At 41.6% G+C, this 19,482-nt stretch overlaps 2 protein-coding genes across 8 annotated transcripts in view; one reads left to right on the forward strand and one right to left on the reverse strand.

The window, feature by feature from the left end:
- The window catches only part of LOC112545133 (uncharacterized protein C8orf88), a 132,282-nt gene that overhangs the window by 30,333 nt on the left and 82,467 nt on the right, over positions 1–19,482 (forward strand). For 2 of the 6 annotated variants that reach the window (XM_075920413.1, XM_075920414.1), the window contains exon 6: positions 3,730–3,791. The exons of the other annotated variants lie outside the window; for them this stretch is intronic. In XM_075920413.1, the coding sequence (XP_075776528.1) occupies positions 3,730–3,783 (54 nt within the window). In that variant the 3' untranslated portion in view covers positions 3,784–3,791. The remainder of the gene's footprint in view (positions 1–3,729; positions 3,792–19,482) is intronic. 6 annotated transcript variants of the gene reach the window in all.
- NECAB1 (N-terminal EF-hand calcium binding protein 1) overlaps positions 6,664–19,482 on the reverse strand; it is a 119,615-nt gene continuing 106,796 nt past the window's right edge. Inside the window, exons 9-13 of one of the 2 annotated variants that reach the window (XM_006127493.4) lie at positions 19,059–19,112; positions 15,726–15,838; positions 11,310–11,387; positions 10,481–10,572; positions 6,667–7,093 (exon numbers count right to left, since the gene is read on the reverse strand). In XM_006127493.4, the coding sequence (XP_006127555.1) occupies positions 7,065–7,093; positions 10,481–10,572; positions 11,310–11,387; positions 15,726–15,838; positions 19,059–19,112 (366 nt within the window). In that variant the 3' untranslated portion in view covers positions 6,667–7,064. Of the gene's footprint in view, positions 7,094–10,480; positions 10,573–11,309; positions 11,388–15,725; positions 15,839–19,058; positions 19,113–19,482 lie in introns of both variants that reach the window. The other variant, XM_014575687.3, reaches the window with a different exon arrangement.

Below are 19,482 nucleotides of genomic sequence, written 5' to 3' on the forward strand. Positions count from 1 at the left end.
TTATGAAACCTTGCAAGAGTAAGCGATGCAAGATTTCCAGTGGTGGTGATTGAGTTCACAGTAATTCATGTGATTAAATCAGTTAATCCAAGAATTGTGATTAATCACATTTGTTAAACAATAAAATATCAACTGAAATTTGGGTTTTTTGGATTTTGTTTTACATTTTAATATTGATTTCGGTTACATACAATACAAAGTGTACAGAGCTTATTTTATATTTTTATTAAAATACGTGCACTGTAAAAATATAAAATAGTATTTTCAGTTCATCTCATAGAAATAAAGTTCAATCTTTCCATGTAACATACAAATGTAGATTTTTGTTGTTGTATAACTGCACTCAAATACAAACAATGTAAAACTTTAGAGCTTACAAGTCTACACGGTCCTACTTCTTGTTCTGCTAATCACGAAGACAAACAAATTTGTTTACATTGACAGGAGATACTGATGCCTGCTTCTTATTTACAGTGTGACGAGAAAGTGAGACCATGACACATTTGTAGCCAGTGTTGCAAGATATTTACTACCAGATACGCTAAACTCTCATTGTGCTTTGGCCACCATTCCAGAGGATGTGCTTCTATTCTGCTTTTTTTTTTTAAAAAGTATTACATTTTAGACTGAATTCTTTGTAAGAAAACTATGTCTCCTGCTCTGTTTTATCCAGAGTCTGCCGTTTATTTCATGTTATAGCAGTCTTGGATGATGGCCCAACACATATATTTGTTTAAGAAGGCTTTCACAGCAGATTAGTCAAAAGACAATGAAGGTACCAGTGTGAGATTTCTAAAATAGCTTCAGCGCTTAATCTGAAGTTCCATCCAAAATCTAACAGGGATGAGATGTAGGGCATGCCTTTAGGCGTCTTAAAAGAGCAACACTCTGATGCAGAAACTCTAGAAACTGAACCACCAAAAAAGAAAATCAGCCTTCTGCTGGTGGCATCTCACTCAGGTAATGAGAATGAAAATGCATCAGTCATACTGCATTGGATTATCAGGAGAACTCATTGTCAGCATAGACACGTGTCCTCTAGAATGGTATTTAAAGCATGAAGGGACATGAATATGTAGTGCCTGTGGCACATAAATATCTTGCAGTTCCAGCTACAACATTGCCATGTGAATGCCTGTTCAAGCTGTCAGGTGATATTGTAAACAGGAAGCAGGCAGCATTATCTCCTACAAATTGTAACCAAACTTGTTTGTCTGAGTGAGTGGCTGAACAAAAAATAGGATTGAGTGTACCTAAAAACTCAAGTTTTACATTGTTTGTCTTTATTTTTGAATGCAGTTTTTTTTACAAAATGCAGGACAATGTAGCACTTTAAAGACTAACAAGATGGTTTATTAGATGATGAGCTTTCGTGGGCCAGACCCACTTCCTCAGATCAAATAGTGGAAGAAAATAGTCACAACCATATATACCAAAGGATACAATTAAAAAAAATGAACACATATGAAAAGGACAAATCACATTTCAGAACAGGAGGGGGATGCGGGGGGGGGGGGGGGGAGGAAGGAAGGTAAGTGTCTGTGAATTGATGATAGAGGTGGGGAGAGTGGGATGGTTTGTGAGTTAATGGTATTAGAGGTGGTAATTGGGGAAGCTATCTTGGTAATGGGTAAGATAGCTTGAGTGTTTGTTCATTCCTTTTTGGCGAGTGTCGAATTTTAACATGAATGACAGTTCAGAGGATTCCCTTTCAAGTTCAGATGTAAAAGGTCTTTGTAGCAGAATGCAGGTGGTTAAGTCATTGAGAGAGTGTCCTTTCTGGTTAAAATGGCAAGAAACTGTTTTTTCTTTGTGATCTTATCTGATATCTGTTTTGTGGGCATTGATCCTTTGGCGAAGTGTCTGAGATGTTTGTCCAATGTACATAGCAGACGGACACTTTCGGCACATGATAGCATAGATTATATTTCTGGATGCGCAGGAATATGTGTTCTTGATCTTATAGCTCACTTGGTTAGGTCCAATAATGGTATCAACAGAATGAATATGTGGACAAAGCTGGCAACGGGGTTTGTTGCAAGGGAAGGTACCAGGGTTGGTATTAGTGTGGTATGTCCTGTGGTTGTTGGTAAGAATCATCTTGAGGTTAGGTGGTTGTCTATAGGAGACTATGGGTCTGTCTCCCGGAGCCTCTTGGAGTATGGTATCCTGTTCCAGTATAGGCTGTAGTTTATTGATAATGTGTTGGACAGGTTTAAGTTGGGGGTTGTAGGTGATGACAAGTGGTGTTCTATTGTTGGTTTTCTTGGGTCTGTCTTGAAGTAGATGGTTTCTAGGTATTCGTCTGGCTCTTTCAGTTTGCTTTTTTATTTCTCCGGGTGGGTTGTTGAGGTTTATAAATGCTTGGTAGAGATCCTGAAGCTTCTGGTCTCTGTTAGTGGGATTAGAGCAGATGCGGTTGTATCGAAGGGCTTGGCTATAGACGATGGATCGTGTGGTGTGTTCTGGATGGGAGCTGGAAGCATGTAGGTAACTGTATGAGTCGGTGGGTTTTCTGTAGAGAGTGGTGTGTAATTTTCCATTGTTGATTTGTACTGGTGTCCAGGAAGTGGATCTCTCGTGTAGAATGGTCCAGGCTGAGGTTGATGGTGGGGTGTAGGTTGTTGAAATCTCTGTGGAATATCTCCAGTGTTTCTTGGCCATGCGTCCAGATCATAAAGATGTCATCGATGTACCGTAGGTAGAGAAGGGGTGAAAGGGGACGGGAGTTGAGGAAACGTTGTTATCGGTCAGCCATAAAGATGTTAGCATACTGTGGGGCCATGCGTGTACCCATGGCTGTGCCGCTGATCTGGAGGTATAAGTTGTTCTCAAACTGGAAATAATTGTGGGTGAGAACAAAGTTACATAGGTCTGCTATCAGGTTGGCAGTAGTGTCCTCTGGGATAGTGTTTCTAATTGCTTGTAATCCGTCTTCATGTGGGATGTTGGTATATAGAGCTTCTACATCCATGGTGGCAAGGATGGTGTTATTGGGGAGGTTATCGATGTTTTGTAGTTTCCTTAGGAAGTCAGTTTTTTTTACAGAATTCTATATTTGTGAATTCAACTTTCAAGATAGAGATTGTACTACAGTACTTGTATGAGACATAGAAAAATATAATTTGTAGTTTTTGATGGTACAGATATTTGAAATTCATTCTACTATCTGAGTCAGCCTTCCTGCTCAAGGGCTTAGCTGGACAAAGCCCTGCCTGGGATGATTTAGTTAAGGTTGGTCCTGCTTCAGGCAGGGGGCTGGACTCGATGACCTCCTGAGCTCTCTTCCAGCCCTAGGATTCTGTTCTATGACTCCTCATAAATGGTAAGAGCTAGGACCACCAAATTTGTATGCAGCTTCCTCTTATCATAACTTACAGCAAGATGAAGGTTTGGATGTGCTTGGAATGCAATAGTTTCTCATAAAATGGAAAGTCAGGGTTCTGCTAGCAGGGACAGTTATTCTATATAATAACCACAGAGGAGCAGCAAGGGGCCAGAGATGGGGACTGGGACAGTTATCTACTTTATATTTAAGAGCGCTTGTCTGTGTGTCTATCTCTGTCCCCCAGCTAGGGGATATGCATGCACCCTTCCCTTGGCTATGCCCACTGCAGGTGCAAAATCCATTTCAATAAGACTGTATTTCCCAAGCTGACTTGTAAAATCTGGCTATTATCTGAATTGGACTGAACTTTCTAAATATAACTTGCTTTTTTTGTTCCCTAGATACAGCAAGAAATATTTTCAAATGAGTCACTGTATTTCAATATCCAACTTTAACTGTCAAGGTTAGTTACACATCTGTTGGCAGAATTAGCTAGGCCCACAAGTTCTCAATGGTTATTCTAAGTGGGCAGTCGTGTTATTTTCAGTATTGGGTTGCTGTGCCATTGTCAAGATCCTAGTTCGGTTTTAGTATTAGCCAGTCTCTGTACTTAACCCAATTCTCATGTTCCTTTTCTTTGCCATTCATTTCCAAGACCACCCACTGTACTCTAAGTTGTTGTGCTGTTTTTTATGTGTATAAATGATATTACTACTATCTCTGTTAATGCTGTCTGTATTGGTAGCAGGTTTTAGTCTTGTATTTCTGGAACTTTGCTAGTAGCACTTTCATTCTCAAGATTTATTTTAGCATACTGTCCTTGATGAGAACTGTTTAATGGTAACAGTTATTTTTTGACCAAAATAGATCTGTTGGTTGTACCATAGGTACCAACTCCTTGGATGGTGCTAAAGCACCCAGGGGAAAAAATGGTGGGTGCTCACACCCACTGTCTGCCCCATGGATCAATTCCTGCTCCTCCCGCACTTGTGCCTGCTGGCAAGCCCTGCAATCAGCTCCTTTCAGCAAAGATTTTTGTAGCACATTCAGTTAGTAAGGAAAAATCAAATGCTCAGCTACATGATGGGGAGGGGAATAACTGGCTTAGGTGGTAGTGCTACTGGAAATGATCTGGAGGTTGTAGTGAATAACAAATTGAATACTAGTCATCAATGTGATGCAGTTGTGGAAAAAATCCTAATAACATTCTGGGGTATATTTACAGGAGAGAATATATAACACAAGGGAAAGTCATGCTCTACTCAGCACTGATGGGGCCTCCACTCTAGTACTGGGTCTAGGTGTGAAGGCTCACTTTAGGAGAGATGTGGACAAATTAGACTGAGTGTAGAAGAAAGAAAGGAAAATGGTAACATGTCTTGGAAAAACTGACTCATGAAGAAAAGTTTAAAAAAATGGGACATTTAGTTTTGAAAAAAGATGCAGGAGGGAAAGGAGCCTGGTAAGTGTTCACATATATTAAGGGTTATATACAGGGTGGTGATCATTTGCTTTTCATGTCCACTGAAGATAGGATAAGAATTACAGTAGACTTCCAATAATCTGGCACCTTTGGGACCCAGGTGGTGCCGGATTATCAAAAATGCCGGACTATCAGGAGGTACTCTGGCAGGGGCAGGTCTCGTCGGAGGGGAACAGTGCTGCAAGGGCCGAACCCTCCACCATTTTAGAAGAAGGCAAAGCCTGCGAGCTGCGGAAACAGAGAGGAGGAGAGAGGCAGGCAGCCGCTTCAAGAAGTTCTAGTCAATTACACTGCCGCTGCTGGATCAACAGACTCTCAATCTACCTTTCCCCTCTACTGCCTGGGGCGGGGGGTAGTGGGTAGGCGGGGGGGGGGGGGGGCGGGTGTTGAACCCTCCCTCCTGTTGCAGGGAGGCACGTTCGGGAAGTTCTAGTCAATTTCACTGCCCCAGGCTAGATCCACAGCCGACAGGCTCTTGATCTACCTTTCCTCTCTACTGCCTGGAGGAGGGGGGGGGCAGAGGAAGGTAGGGGTCGGCGGGGGAGGGGGCGGGGATGTGCCAAACCCCTCCCTTGTGAGTTTCAGCAGCAGTCTGTCACCTACGGATCTACCCGTTCCACCCGTTCCCACCGTCCCCCTCCTCTTAGGCAGTAGAGAGGAAAGTAGATTGTGAGCCTGTTTCTGGGGGAGTGTAATTGATTAGAACTTCTTGAAACAGCTGCCTGCCTTTCCCCTCTCTCTCTGGTTCTGCCGCTTGCAGGCTTTGCCTCCCTGCAGCAGGAGGGAGGGTTTGGCACACCCCTGCTCCCTCCCCCATCAACCCCTACCTTCCTCTGCCCCCCCTCCTCCAGGTAGTAGAGAGGAAAGGTAGATCGAGAGCCTGTCGGCTGTGGATCTAGCCTGGGGCAGTGAAATTGACAAGAACTTCCCGAACGTGGCTGCCTACCTCTTGCCCACTCTCTGGTTCTGTCCCTTGCAGGCTTTGCCTCCCTGCAAGAGGAGGGAGGGTTCAGCACACCCCTGCCCGCCGACCCCCTACCCCAGGCAATAGGGAGGAAAGGTAGACTGAGAGCCTGTCGGCTGTGAATCCAGCCCGGGGCAGTGTAATTGACTAGAAATTCCTGAAGCAGCTGCCTGCCTCTTGCCCCCTCTCCACCACCCTGCAACATGACGGAGAGTTTGGCGCCCCTGCCCCTGCCGCCGACCTCGGTCCCCTTCTCCTCCCTCTCTCCTTCCTGTCCCGCCCCCCAGAGGCAATAGATAGAGCAAAGATAAATTGCAAGCCTGTCGCCTGCAGATCCAGCTGCAGTTAGTGTAATTGACTAACAACTTGAAGCAGCTGCCGGAGCACTTCCGGGTTGCAGTTGGTGCTGGACCATCAGACGTACCGGACCAGTGGATGCTGGACCACCGGAGTTTTACTGTAATAGGTTTAATCTGCAGCAAGGATCATGTAGGTTAGATTTTAAGAATTTTTTTCAAATATAAAGATTATCCTCTGTAATAGTCTTCGAAGGATTTCACAGCCACCCCCAACATTAGAGATTTTTAAGAAAAGATTGGATAAATGCTCCATCAAGAATGGTCTAGGTTTTCTTTGTCCATCCTCAGCAGCACCTGGGACGTGATGATTTCTTGATATCCCTTGTAGCTCTGTTTCTATGATTCTGTCACTTGTTTGGGGGAGGCAGCAGCCCTTCACTCTTCTGAATGATTTGATGTATACATGTATGAGGTGCTGTGCTAGCTGGGAGAGCTGCCAGCACAGAATTCACCACATAGGCTGGTGCCTTTTACTTAAAACAGAAAATTAGAAACTCATGAAAATAAGAATGTTAGTCATACCATTTCTTGAAAAGAGGACAATATGGAAGCTTGGAGTAACTATTTATTAGCATAAAGATAAAATCCGTCAAAGTACTTAAAGCTTACATGCACTGACCATTTCTATAAGACACATTTCTGTACAATAATTTGTCTGGTTTGAGCACGTGCAAACACACATCTCTAGCAGTTTAGCAGGGGCACAGATGCCCATACATAAGCTTGTAAAAAGATTTCACCAAAAGAGTCACAAGGAGAGAATGTAATGCATACATAGTTTTCACATGTTTTAAAATGGAAAAGATCGTGCTTATGGTAAATACTGTTACATCCTGTTCCATTAGCTGTAGCACCTGTCGACTGCTGTATGGATGTGGTTTGAATACAAAATATAACATTTACCATTACTTGGAGCCACAATAATAGCTTCTAGTTGTTGTTCAGGACCCACCAGGAAGCTGGAAAGGAAAAAATAAATGTTTGAACAATTCTTACTCTATTTTTTACAATATTCCTCTCTTTCCTCCCTTCTCCCCCAAACTGTTTTTGAACCCTAAATAGACTATCTATAATCTATTCCTCTCCTAGCCTAAAAAAAGCATTAAACAGTTCTTATTGTGTTCAGTTCTCACCAAAAATAATTGGAGACATGCATTTTAAAGACAAAACTTGCTTAATCAGAGGAGAGTGGTAGTCCAGGAGAAGTTGGCTGAAGAGCTGAATAGAATAGTGGAGGAAGGGGGAGAGAGTTTTCACTCAGTGGAGCTGACTGCTTCTGTGGGCAAGTGTAGTGGGGGGGCCCTGGCTCTGCACTTGCAGAAGGAGTGTGGCTGAGGGTGGAATGGGTGGGGCTGAGTGCAGCACTCTATCAGTGATTTAAAAGGACCAAGGGCTGCGGGAGAGGCGGGAGGTGAAGCCCTGGGCCTCTTTTTGAATTGCTGAGCTCCAGGGCATCCGCCTCCTTTGCCCCCCTTGATCTGCAGGCCTGTTTGTACTTTCATAGACTAGATTTTTAAATTCTCAGTATTTGTCATAAGGAAGGCTATTGACGAGAATGGAGCTTCTTTTCCTTAGATTCACCCAACTTTGGCCAGGAAAGTCTAGTTGTCTGTAATGCTTTGGGCTACAACAGTGGTTTGGTACACATGTCCAAATAAATTCCAGTCCCATAGCTCAATCTGAAGGTATGATGCCATTAACATAGCAGCTCTTTCCTCTAGCTGTGGTCATTTCTACTGTTAGGCTTTTGCAAGAAGGATGGTAACCATAACTGGTGATTGACCTTGGGAAAGATGTACTTTTTCACAACAGCCTTTAAAGCAAGGGTAGTTGACTGAGGTATCTGTCCACCTTTCTCCTCCTCTGATCTAAAATAGGATGCAAGGTACAGCAGCCTCATTTGACAAATACCTTGCTCAGATAACACTCAGTTGTGATTCCTGCAGATTCCTTTCCCTGTTTTAAATCAAAATCAGTGGTCTTGGACCACTGAAGAGCCTAAGAATTGGATCTTACCTTATAGATGCACTGCCTACACTTCTATATAGTGAAAAAGTATTTGGGATCAGCTGATTCCTTTGGGCCATCTGAGTCCAAATATGAGCCTGTATATCCATCCCCTCACTTAGGCAGCTGAAATTGTAAGGGCAATGAGGTGGAAGATTGTGAAGGCATCATTAAGCATTGATCTTTCCTAAGCTAGTGCTAAGGCCAGACTCCTGCTTTATGAGCACTGAAGTCAGGTCAATCTTGTTGAAAAAGTGCTCCAACTGCACTGGGAGTTCAACCCTTTCCAGTGAAGGGAAAGAACACATCAAATCTAGTACCGATTCATGGCAGCCTCATACAGAGTGGAGCAAGCAGACCTGGTCACTGGTCTTCTATTAATACCCAGTCATATGACATGGGTCTAGGCTACAAAAGATGCCTCTGTCAAATGACAGTAGATTCTGATCACTGTCTTCACTGGTTACTATTGCAAAGAGGATCCTAGACCTCACTCAAGCAAACCTGTTACTTTTGTGATTTGATCTTTGTTTGGGTGCATATACTCATTTTAAAATAAATTGAATTATTCACATAAGAGAGGGTTTCCAGGATTTAATTCCTGGTTTGTAGTCTGAGTCTCAGATTCAGTGTGTGACCTTGGAGAAATCAATTCATTTCTTTGTTGGTGAGTTCAGCTGGAAAATTGGGTTACAAAGGATCATACTGAAAAGCAGTAACAGTGTCTAAGCTGGGCTTTCCTGGGTTACATCAATTACAAAATTACAGCTATTAGTAGCAGTTCTTTTCTGTCTTTGCTGAGTTTTAAACTGGTCTCAGTCTCCATTGTATGTTACTGTTGCATAAAATATATTGATTGCCTCACATCCATCACTTTTGATATCTCTTAAACCTTTTCATTCCTTTGAATACAAATTTGTACAGAGATCCTTATGATTCAATTACTGCACTTATTGAAAAATAACATTTCTAAAAGAAAATGTAGCTTATACATTGTGAGAATTAAACTACGCATATCCTAAATATTACTTTTCTCTATTATTTTTTGAATAAGGAATTCATATTGAGCAATACTGTAGTTGCCATGGTAGTAATCTACCAGGAGGAATGTTGTAGACTGAAATACCACTTAAAAGGCAGAGTTCATGTTTTAAACACATTTTTAAATTCGATTTCAGATTGATCTTTATATTTAGATATTTATAAATGATATACACGTTTTATTTGGTTTGATGCTAAACATACTTTTTCCAGCCATGATTGGAACACTACTATTTCTTCTTTCTCCAACCCTTACTGAATTACACCCCAGCCATTGGCACCGTGTAGGGTGATACTATGATGCAGAGGGAAATGGTTGATTATTTTACTAAATTACTGAGAAATTCTGCGTTCCTTCATTAGGGTTTACTCCTTCCTTGCTCAAGCAAACTCTCGTTGAAGTCAGAGGAGTTTGTGTTATGGGAGTTTGCTTGATGTAAGAACCTCAGTATTTGGTCCAATTATTCGGCTGGAGAGAAAAAATGGTCTAGAGGTTAGGCACTGGATAAGGACTTGTAGACTTAGATCGTACAGTAGGAGGTCTGGGGTCAGTTCTGAGCTCAGAGAGATTTCTTGTATGACCTTGGACAACATACTTATTCTCTCTGGGCCTCAGTTCTCTATCTGTAAAATGGAGATGATGCTTCCTCCATTTGTCTCTGTTCTTGTCTACTAATACTATAAGCCTTTGGCCTAGGAAGTGTCTCTCTTATAAGGTGCATGTATACCACTTAGTACTAGGTGTTACTATAATACCAATAAAATGAATTGTAATATGAGAATAGGCTGCATCTCAAATTTTCAGAATGGAGTTTGGAGTAAAGTTGCAGTAAATATGCACAATTGGGTGATAAATTAAGACCTCTTTTTGTCAATGTAATATAAGCAGCTGCAATTAAATTGAAATCTAGCTGTTTGAGAGAACAGACATTTTCTACTCAGTATTTTTAAACAATTGTTTTGTTTTTAAAGTTCCAAGTAACACAGTTTTACTATTTACAGAGAACCTCTTTATTCTGGATATTTTCTGTACCATATTTGTTATCTTAATACTTAATTTGTAATAATCTTACTTCTCCAATAGGAGAAAGTATTCTATGTATTCCTATTATTGATGTGTTTAACAATTCTATGACTGTACAAACACTTGGTGCTTAAAGAAAAAAGCAAAACAGAGGCAAAACTACAAAAGAAGGCTGAATAAGGGCAAAATCTGCAGTTCTACATATGAAATGTTCTTGTCAATGGGAAGTATTCAAAATAAAGCAAGTAAAATTTTTAAAAATTTGGATAATTACCAGGTACTAGCATAGTTGTCATGAGTTCTGGAGTTTCCAAGAAGTCCACGTTACTCCTTTGGAATGTCTTGCAGTAGTTCATCTGGAGATGGCTGTATACATGTGTGATGAGAAGTTAACAAGATTAAAAAAAAAAAAACTTTCTGAACTGATTGGGCTGGAGTCTATAAACAAGATTTTAGGCTTCCGAAACCCCCAAAATAATGGATTCCACCTTCAGATTGGTTGGCCTGATCTATTTTATAGAATAGTTCAGAGAGAAATTTCTACCTCTTCCCACTTCCCTATATCCTTAGTCTCCTGAAGGCTGGAACCAGCTGGTGGAAAATCCCCTAGGTATGGTATCTTCTAAACTCCTGAATAGACTGGAAGCCTACTAGACTTCTGTGGCAGGGGCACGATACTTTGGAGGGAAGCATGTGCCACTCACATGCTTAACATTACTCATGCCCTTACCTATGTATCAGGACTCCAAACTGTCTGTGTGTCTCCTTTTGACTTCTAATCCATTGTGTACTAGTTCTCTGCCATCATCCTATGAGCCCAGTACTACTTTCCTTCTATACTCAACTACTGTCCCTATTTGATGACTCCTTACTCTGTATCTCACCACTCTCAGGCTCTTACTGATTAAGATAGTGGATGTCTTTCCAGTATTTTTACATAGATATTCAAATAGTGTAGGGAAAACTGTTATGAAGCATTCTTAATGACATTTAATTGTAAAGTAAATAAAATAATTAAAAATATTTATATCCGCTACTTTTATGGAGTTACCTTTTTAACCTTCACATCAGCCTGAAATACAAAAGGTAATCTCACTACTTGCCTATTCCAGGCACTGGTGTTCTCCCAGAACTCATAAACAATGAAGCGGGATTCACTTGAAAGCTTCTGTATGGAAACACTGAAAGTTGTAGGATAGAATTATTTTAATCAGCAACATTTTTTTCCAAGCTGCTGTACAGTTATTGAACAAAACTCAGGTATTTCTGTAAAAAGTGTATACTTGGATAGTCTGAGGGTCAAATATCGGGCACTAGAAACATCTGTGTTGCAAATGACTTGAGCTATGTTACTTTGATTTAAGCTAAGCTAAACAATTATCTTAACTCAAATGTTGGTGCTGTCCACACTGTGGAAAATCACCTTTCTTTACACTTCAGAAGCAGGACTACTGGCATTGACAGGAGAGCCTTTCAGTTTGATTTAGTGTGGTTTCACTAGACCCACTAATTTGAACCCTGGAAGATCAACTCCAGCTGCTTCGATCTTACCGGTATTGTAGACGTGGTCCAACTTCACTGCATAGCAAATCAGCATAGGTGAATTACCACAGAGCAAGTGAAATAAGTTGTGAAATAAGGGCAAGATTTTCAACAGTTTGTAGTGACTTAAATGTGTCAGTACTTTTGTTCCCAATTTGAGACTGGTTAAAAGGGTCCTATTATCAGAAAGGGCAGATTATCCACCCTCAGAAAATCAAGCTTATTGGGTACGATAGCTCAGAGTGGGATACTCAAGAAGTAAGGCATCTAAATAATCAGTCCCTTCTGAAAATCATCACTCAAATTATGCTGCTTTACTGCAGAATCGCATTGTAAAGGTTCATTTTTCATAGGTGAGAAGTACATCAAAGCAGGCTGGGCCATAGATGAGGGGTGGGCACCTAGCCTTTGAATGGCCCACCTAGCCTTTAAATCTGACTGGCGTTCACATGTGGCACAGAGCAGCACCCACTCAAAATGGCTAGCCTGTTCCCTTTGGCTCTCTGTGCTGCGGGGGGAGGGGGAAGAGGAGGCTTTGCATGTTGCACCTTGCCCCTGGCAAAATCTCTCAGCTTCTATTGACTAGAAATGGGCCAAGAGGCGCTTACTGATTTTTGCTGGGGGTCTGTGTAGCATGCAAAGCCTCCCCCCACCCAGTGCAGAGGGCTGTATGGAACAGCCTGCGGGGGACAGGCAGAGAAACCTTGAGAGAGCTGCTGGCCGGGAACTGCTTAGGTAAGTACCTCCCAGCTGCAGCCTGCCTCTGGTACCCACTCTCTCCTGCACCCGACTCCCTCCCAGACCCTGCACCTCCTCCTGTGCCCCTCCCCAGGCCAGAATACTCTGCTGTGGCCCATACCCCCTCATGGATCGTTCACCCCAATTTTCTGCCCTAGGTCACCACCCAGACCCTCTTCACCCTCCTTACCCCCAGCTCACAACTCTCTCCCAGACTCTGCACTCAATCCTATATCCCTCCCCCAGGCCAGAATCTTCTCCTTCACTCATATCCTCTCCTGGACCCTGCACACCAATTTCCAGTCTGAGGTCACAACCCCCTCTTTCACCCATACCCTCTCTCAGACCTTACGCCTACTTCTGCACCCAACCTCCATCCCAGATCACATAGTCATGCCATAGAAAAGTGTGGCTCTTGACCATTTTCCAAAACTTTGGTGTTGCGCCCCCTCCCCCTCCACATCAAAAATTATTTCCCACCCCTGAGGAGCTTTGGAAGCGTGAAGTCATATGTGTCACGTATGGTCAGTGTCTTCTGCTCATATGTATTTTTAAAACAATATCTTTTAATCATTATTTCTATTGTGATAGCACCAAGGGACCCCGCATGTCCTCTTATGCCATTATCTACTCATGGGTTTATTCATCCAGTTGCCTTATTCCTGCCAAGGATTTCTTCTACCAATCTATCAATCCATGGTGGCCTAAAGTGTCCCATGGAACATATCTCCAATCCTTCCCATTGTGTCATCTGCTTCAGTGCACCCTATAAAGCTCATACTCAGGACCTAGTCTTCAAATATATGTCTTGATTTGATTTGTAATGCTGCATTTACAAAAAGCTTCATGGAAAAATAGAACACTATGCAATATGAAGATGTGATCAGGAACTATATACAGTTGAATAAAACATCTAGACTGAATCAGCAGGTGACCAGCAGGTGGCATCACTGGCATATCAAATATCTGCTAACTTGGGACAACAAATCTTATTTTTTTTATATGTGCTCTTTAAGTTAAATTTTCAGCTTAGGATTTTTCTTATGACCAGTGTGCAGTTCAGTGTTATTAAAGAATGTTTTGGTATGTTGTAGACTCTGTTTGTGGTAAGCACCATTTTTGTTTGTTTTCCATCTCTTGGCCCTTGTGTGATAGTCATAGTTAACTATTCCTAAATACTACAAAAAATTCACTTTTTTTCCCCTTCAAGTTAATTTCCTTACAATGTCTGTTATGGTGAGTTATATCCCTTCTATAGAATTGGCACTTGACACAAAAATGTTCTGTTGGAAAATGTGAAAATATTTCACTAACTTTAATCCTCAATTGAGATTGCCCTTTGCCCATATTCACTAGGTTTGAAAAAAGCTGTTCCAAAAAATAGATTGCTTTTCCAAACTTTGTTTTGACATGAGATCTGACCTGTATGTTTTTAGTGTAAGTTGGCCTATTTTATTACTTTACTAGATATAGTTTCCTCTTTGATTTCCCATGCCAAAACAAACTAAGTGGACCTGATTTTTTTTCAATCACTCGACAGGCCCTTTGCACTGCTTTGTTAATGGAAAGGGAAATAAAGTCCTGTTGGTTCAATTCAGTGAAACACCCCTTTCTGAAGAGCAATGCTGGGATAGTACAGCTCCTGGTAGAGTGGGAAAATGGAAGAATAAGGAGATGTAGTTATTCACTGTTACTAGAACAACAGGTCCAGCCATAGGCAACCAAGTGTAAGTGAAAGTAGCTCTTAGTTTGCTTCTACATATTCTAGGGGCTGACCAGTTCCAAAATTGGTGAATCATAAAGGTAGCTATGCTCCTGGCCCCTCCCAGCAGCCCTGCTGGGTTGTGCCATGCAGCCCAGCTGCAGGGACACCAGCCTTCCACCAGGACTCTTTGGCCCTGGAACATCTATGGTCCTACTGGACCATGGATGTTGCCAGACCAGGGAATCTCGGATTACAGAGGTTCAACCTGTATCCCATTACATTTTGTTAGGCTAGAGGGTAATGATTCAAACACTAGCTCACAGGCTTGCACAAAATGAGGCAAACATCCCTGGCATTGCTCAGCTAATGATGATTTTATCTTTTAAGTATTGGATATAGAGTAGAATTCGATATTTTTTTAAAAATTTCAATGAATATCAGTGTGCTAACTTTTTTTTTCAATTTACATTTTCACAATTGTGGAGAAATGGTGGGAGATTTGGAGGTCAGAGAATAATTATTTGATTACTAGAAGTTGAGGTTCAAATGTTAAAGCTTTATCTTAAACAACAAATAATCAAAATCATCTCTCAAAAGATGCAAAGCAAATATCCTTAAAATCAAACCTTAAGTTCTCATAAGTATTTTTTCTTTCTTTTCCTATCTGTAAATGAATTTTTTTGTTGGTTTGTGTACATACAGTAGAATTGACATTTATTAATGAAAATCTAATCCTTTGAAGCCTACTTAAATGTTTTTAGAAAACCTTTGTTTACTACCTTTTTAGTGGAGCACAGGGAGGGAATCTCATCCCTTTTAATTAGCAATTCTCAAACTGTGAGGAAGGCTTCCCAAGGGAGGCCTGAGCTGTGTTCCCCATATTAAAAATTGGGAATATTTGATATGCTTTGAACTTTCCCTCTTATTCCAATAGTCCTGTCTCAACTCTACCCTCATGTGTTCCCCAATAGAGGAAAAGATGGTCTATCTGTTCATAAGTACCCCCATACTATACAGATTGCATGGAGGAAACCAGTTTCTCTCCATTTGGGGTTCCTAACCCAAAAAGGAGTTTCAGGAGGGGTCACAACATTGCTACCCTTACTTCTGCACTGAATTCAGAGTTGGGTGGATGGAGAGCAATGGATGCTTTCACAGGTGGTTACCTGGACGGCAGTGTACCAGCAGCAGTACCTCAGAAATAAGAGTGGCAGTATCGTACCATGATCACTTACTTTCGCTTTGCTGTTGGTGGCATCTCTGCCTTCAGAGCCGAGCTCCCAACATCACTTGCTGCTCTCCAGCTTCTCAACTTCGGCAGCAGAGCCATTGTTAACAGCACTGCAGAAGTAAAGATCACAGCACCTCAACGTCCCCTACTTCCACCCCACCTCCCACACAACTTCTTTTTGGGTCAGAATCCCTACAATATTGTGAAATTTCAGATTTAAATAGATGAGGTAGTGTAATTTACAATTTTTAAAATCCTATGACTGTGGAATTGGTAGGATCCTAGTAACAACATCATACTTACTGCAAACATCCAGTCCGAGTAGAAGCAGACTCCACATATTGTTTCAGAGCGAGTCGGAATTCTTCTAGTTCTTCCTCTAGCACAGACATTTGACGCTGAACAATCATTATGTGCTGATAAAGATATTACAGTATTCAGTGTCATGTACCTCCTATCAATTCCAAATATTTTAAACTTAGAAAATACTCAGGTTCCTAGTTTGAGAACTCTTTGGCCTGAGTTCCAGAAGTGCTGAACATCTTAGCTCTCATCAGCTTCAATTAGGGTGACAAGTGCTTAGCCCCTTTAAAAATCAAGCCTTAGGTTTCTCAAGTTGAGTGTCCTGAAATCCATGATATTAAGTAGGGATATAAATCAAAATAGTTAACCAGTTAAACAACTCAAATTATATTGTTTAAGTTGGTGGGTGCAGGGCAGTGAAGGGGGAGGAGGGTTCTTGCCAGGGTTTGGGGCTGCTGTGGCATGGCTGGGCCCAGGGTCTTGCCTGCCCTTGCCCAGGGTTGCTGCAACTGCTGCTCTGACTAAGGGGTTCCCACCACATGGCCCAATGTGGCTGATAGTCTGGTTAACCTATTACCCCACAAGCATTCTAGTAAGCCTAATGTTTACCAGGTAACTAGTTTACCTTATACATCCCTAATATCTTGTATATCCAACTTTATTACATTACATGGAAAAAAAAAAGTAATGCATCATTCAGACTGAGCAATCAGGTAGAGCACAGAATTTAAGAAAACACTGATTACTGTATATGGAAATCTTAAGGGGATACTCTCACTTCCAATTGCCCCTACATTTAGCTTTTGTAAATATAAGTTTTTATAAAATGTAAGACTAACATCAATTATTCCATCATTCAAAACAAAGCAAACAAAAAAACCTTCCCCGATACTCCTCTGCAGGCTTTGCAATCCACTGTTTGAGTGCTCTGGAACCTTAGGGTAATTGAATCTACATATTATATAGGTGTTATTCTTACACCACCTAGGTTATTGTTCAAGTTAGGCATCCAAAATCGGTGGCCACTTTTGAAAACTTGTGTGACTTGTCCAAAGCTTGGATGAGTTTGTTTTGTTGATTATGTCAAGAAACAGTAATTGCTTATTTCATAAGAAAAGTCAGCACATTTCTATGGATAAATCAATACACAAGTAGGTGTTCAAGTTGAACCTAAGTCTTCAGATACAGTTTGGTTCATGGGCTCTCTAGTACATCCCTTTGACTCCAGTTGCTCACAAGTCCAAAACAAAAGATTACAGGTTAGACATCTCTTATCTAGCACCCTTGGGACCTGACCAGTTCCAAACCAGCGAACTTGCCAGACTAGAGAAGGTTCCCTGTCACAGCCCCCACCCCAGACTCTGCTTCTCTGGGTGGGGGGAGGAGAAGCGGGGTACTACCTCAAGCCCCTGCCGGGCTGTCTGCTGGGTTGCTGGCCCTTCTGCTGCTGCCCCAGCCAGACAGCGTGCAGTGCTCCAGCAGCCCGCACGGCCACAGGCTGCCACAGGCTCCAGCCCCAAACTGTCAGGGGCTCAGGCTCTGGTCCCAGGCCCACAGCAGCCCATGGGCTCTGGCCCTGCTTCTGTGGGCTGTCTGGGGCTCTGGCCCCATGCTGCCGTGTGTAACTGGGGCTACTGCCAGCCCCGGCTCTGGTCTTACTGCCCCGGGCTACTGAGGGCTCAGGCTTCTACCCCATGGCAGCCTACAGGCTCTGGCCCAGCTTCCGTGCGCTGCCCAAGGCTCTGGCCCTGGCCCCTGCACTATCTGGGCTGTTCTGACCCAGTCCCGGTGCCAGAGGGGCTTCTGGGGGCTGCCGTTGGCTCCAGCTCCCTTCCCCATCCTACTGCTTCAGCGTGGCCTCTCTTAGATTGCCCGCCTGCCAATAAGCTACCGGGGTTCTCTGCTCCAGGACCATGGATGTTGCTGGACTAGAGAATTCCAGTTTTGGGAGATGCAAACTGCACCAAAAATTATTCAAGTTATGGAGTACAACTCTATTTTTTATATATTCTAGTACTGGTTTTCTCAGACATATAATCAGGAAATAGAGGTGACAAAAAAGAACATATATGCTTCTGATTCACTTTTGATTTAGTCCTTGTGAACTTAAATGAAAAACAAAAAATTTATAATGTGGTCATAGTATTATAGTAATTTTTTGAAGTTACCTGTTGAAAATAATTGAAAACATACACAGACTCACAAAGTTTGTCCCCTTTACAGAATGAATAAAGTTCATGAAAGGTAAAACTCTAGGGCTATGTCTAGACTACAAGCCTCTTTCAAAAGTCTTTTTTGAAAGATACTTTTTTGAAAGATACTTTCAAAAGAGATTCTTTTGAAAAAGAGAGTCTAGACTACAAGCACATTTTTTTTGAAAAAGCGAGCAGCTTTTTCGAAAGTCTAGACTCTCTCTTTCGAAAAAGCACAGTTTGCATTCAATAGCGCCTTTTTTAAAAAAAAAGTACTTTAGAAAAAAGGTTTTATTCCTCGTAAAATGAGGTTTACCGTGATTGGAAAAACTGACACGTTCTTTCGATTTACTTTCGAAAGAATGCAGCTGCAGTCTAAACGCAGTTGAAGTTTTTTTCGAAAAGACTACTTTTTTCGAAAAAACCGTGTAGTCTAGATACACCCTAGAAGAGTAATTGAGAATACAACAGACTTTCTCCTGAATTCTTGATGATGATAATTCTAATATTTTAAGGGACTTGGATTTTGGTTTAGTCATTGAATATATTATTTTGTTTATTCAGTATTTCAAGAAACGATGTTTGCTTAACAACCAACACAATGGAATCTTTAGTCCAGGCTTTGATTCCTTTCTGGCTTTATTATTGGTATGAAAGTCTCATTGCTCAACTTGCATTTATACTATTTCAAAAGCTAACTGTTTTTCTTGTTTGCTTCTATTAAGTACCATCATGACCTGTCTCTTTTCATATGTATTTGATTTTAATTTTTAACCTTGGTATCAACACTGATTTGTTTTGAAGATTTTCTGTTAGCATGCAAACCTACATGTAATTCATTTCTGAATATGTTCTTAGCTTCTTTGCTTTTACTGTTTGCTATCTTTGTTCAGTATTTCCAAATAATGGGTATTTTCTCATGTCCTCCCCTTTTGTTGATACTTCCTTTTCTCCCAGAAAAACCTCTAAAAGATTTTGGAATTATTTCTTATGCATTTGGGCTCTGCTGCAATAAAATAGATCCTTACTATCTGAAAAGTGAGTTAGGCTTTTCAACCAAGCTGCAGATGGATACAGTATGCACCATATAAAATTCATCCATAAATACCTTAATACATTCACTGCCTTGAAAAACACTTACAGATTTTGTGTTTCCTTCCAAAACCGCCTCTTCCCGTGGCTCCAGCTTCAGATCCTTGTGATCAAGGAGGGTTGATGGTGGAAATGCAGATATAAACACAAAAGATTAGCTGTGAGCAGTGCTTTAGATTTGCCTTTTTTTTGGGCCGGGGGGGGGGGGGGAGGGAGAGGGGGAGGGAGAGGGAGGAGTGTCGTAGACTTGGCCATTCCAAATCAGATTCTACTATAGGCTGATTTTAGCATGAAGTTTGAACTAAGGTCTTTCTGCTTACTTATTAGTTGTTAGTTTGACAAATAGGTTGTTTACAGATCTTCATCCAATTGTATGACTGTGCAAGAGCTACAGACTGGATCAAATTTAGTGTGCTTTCTCTCTCTCTCTCTCTCTCTCTCTCTCTCTCTCTCTCTACCAAAAGAGTGTGTGC

This window comes from Pelodiscus sinensis, chromosome 2 (genome assembly GCF_049634645.1).
Source record: "Pelodiscus sinensis isolate JC-2024 chromosome 2, ASM4963464v1, whole genome shotgun sequence".
Taxonomy (NCBI): Eukaryota; Metazoa; Chordata; order Testudines; family Trionychidae; genus Pelodiscus; species Pelodiscus sinensis.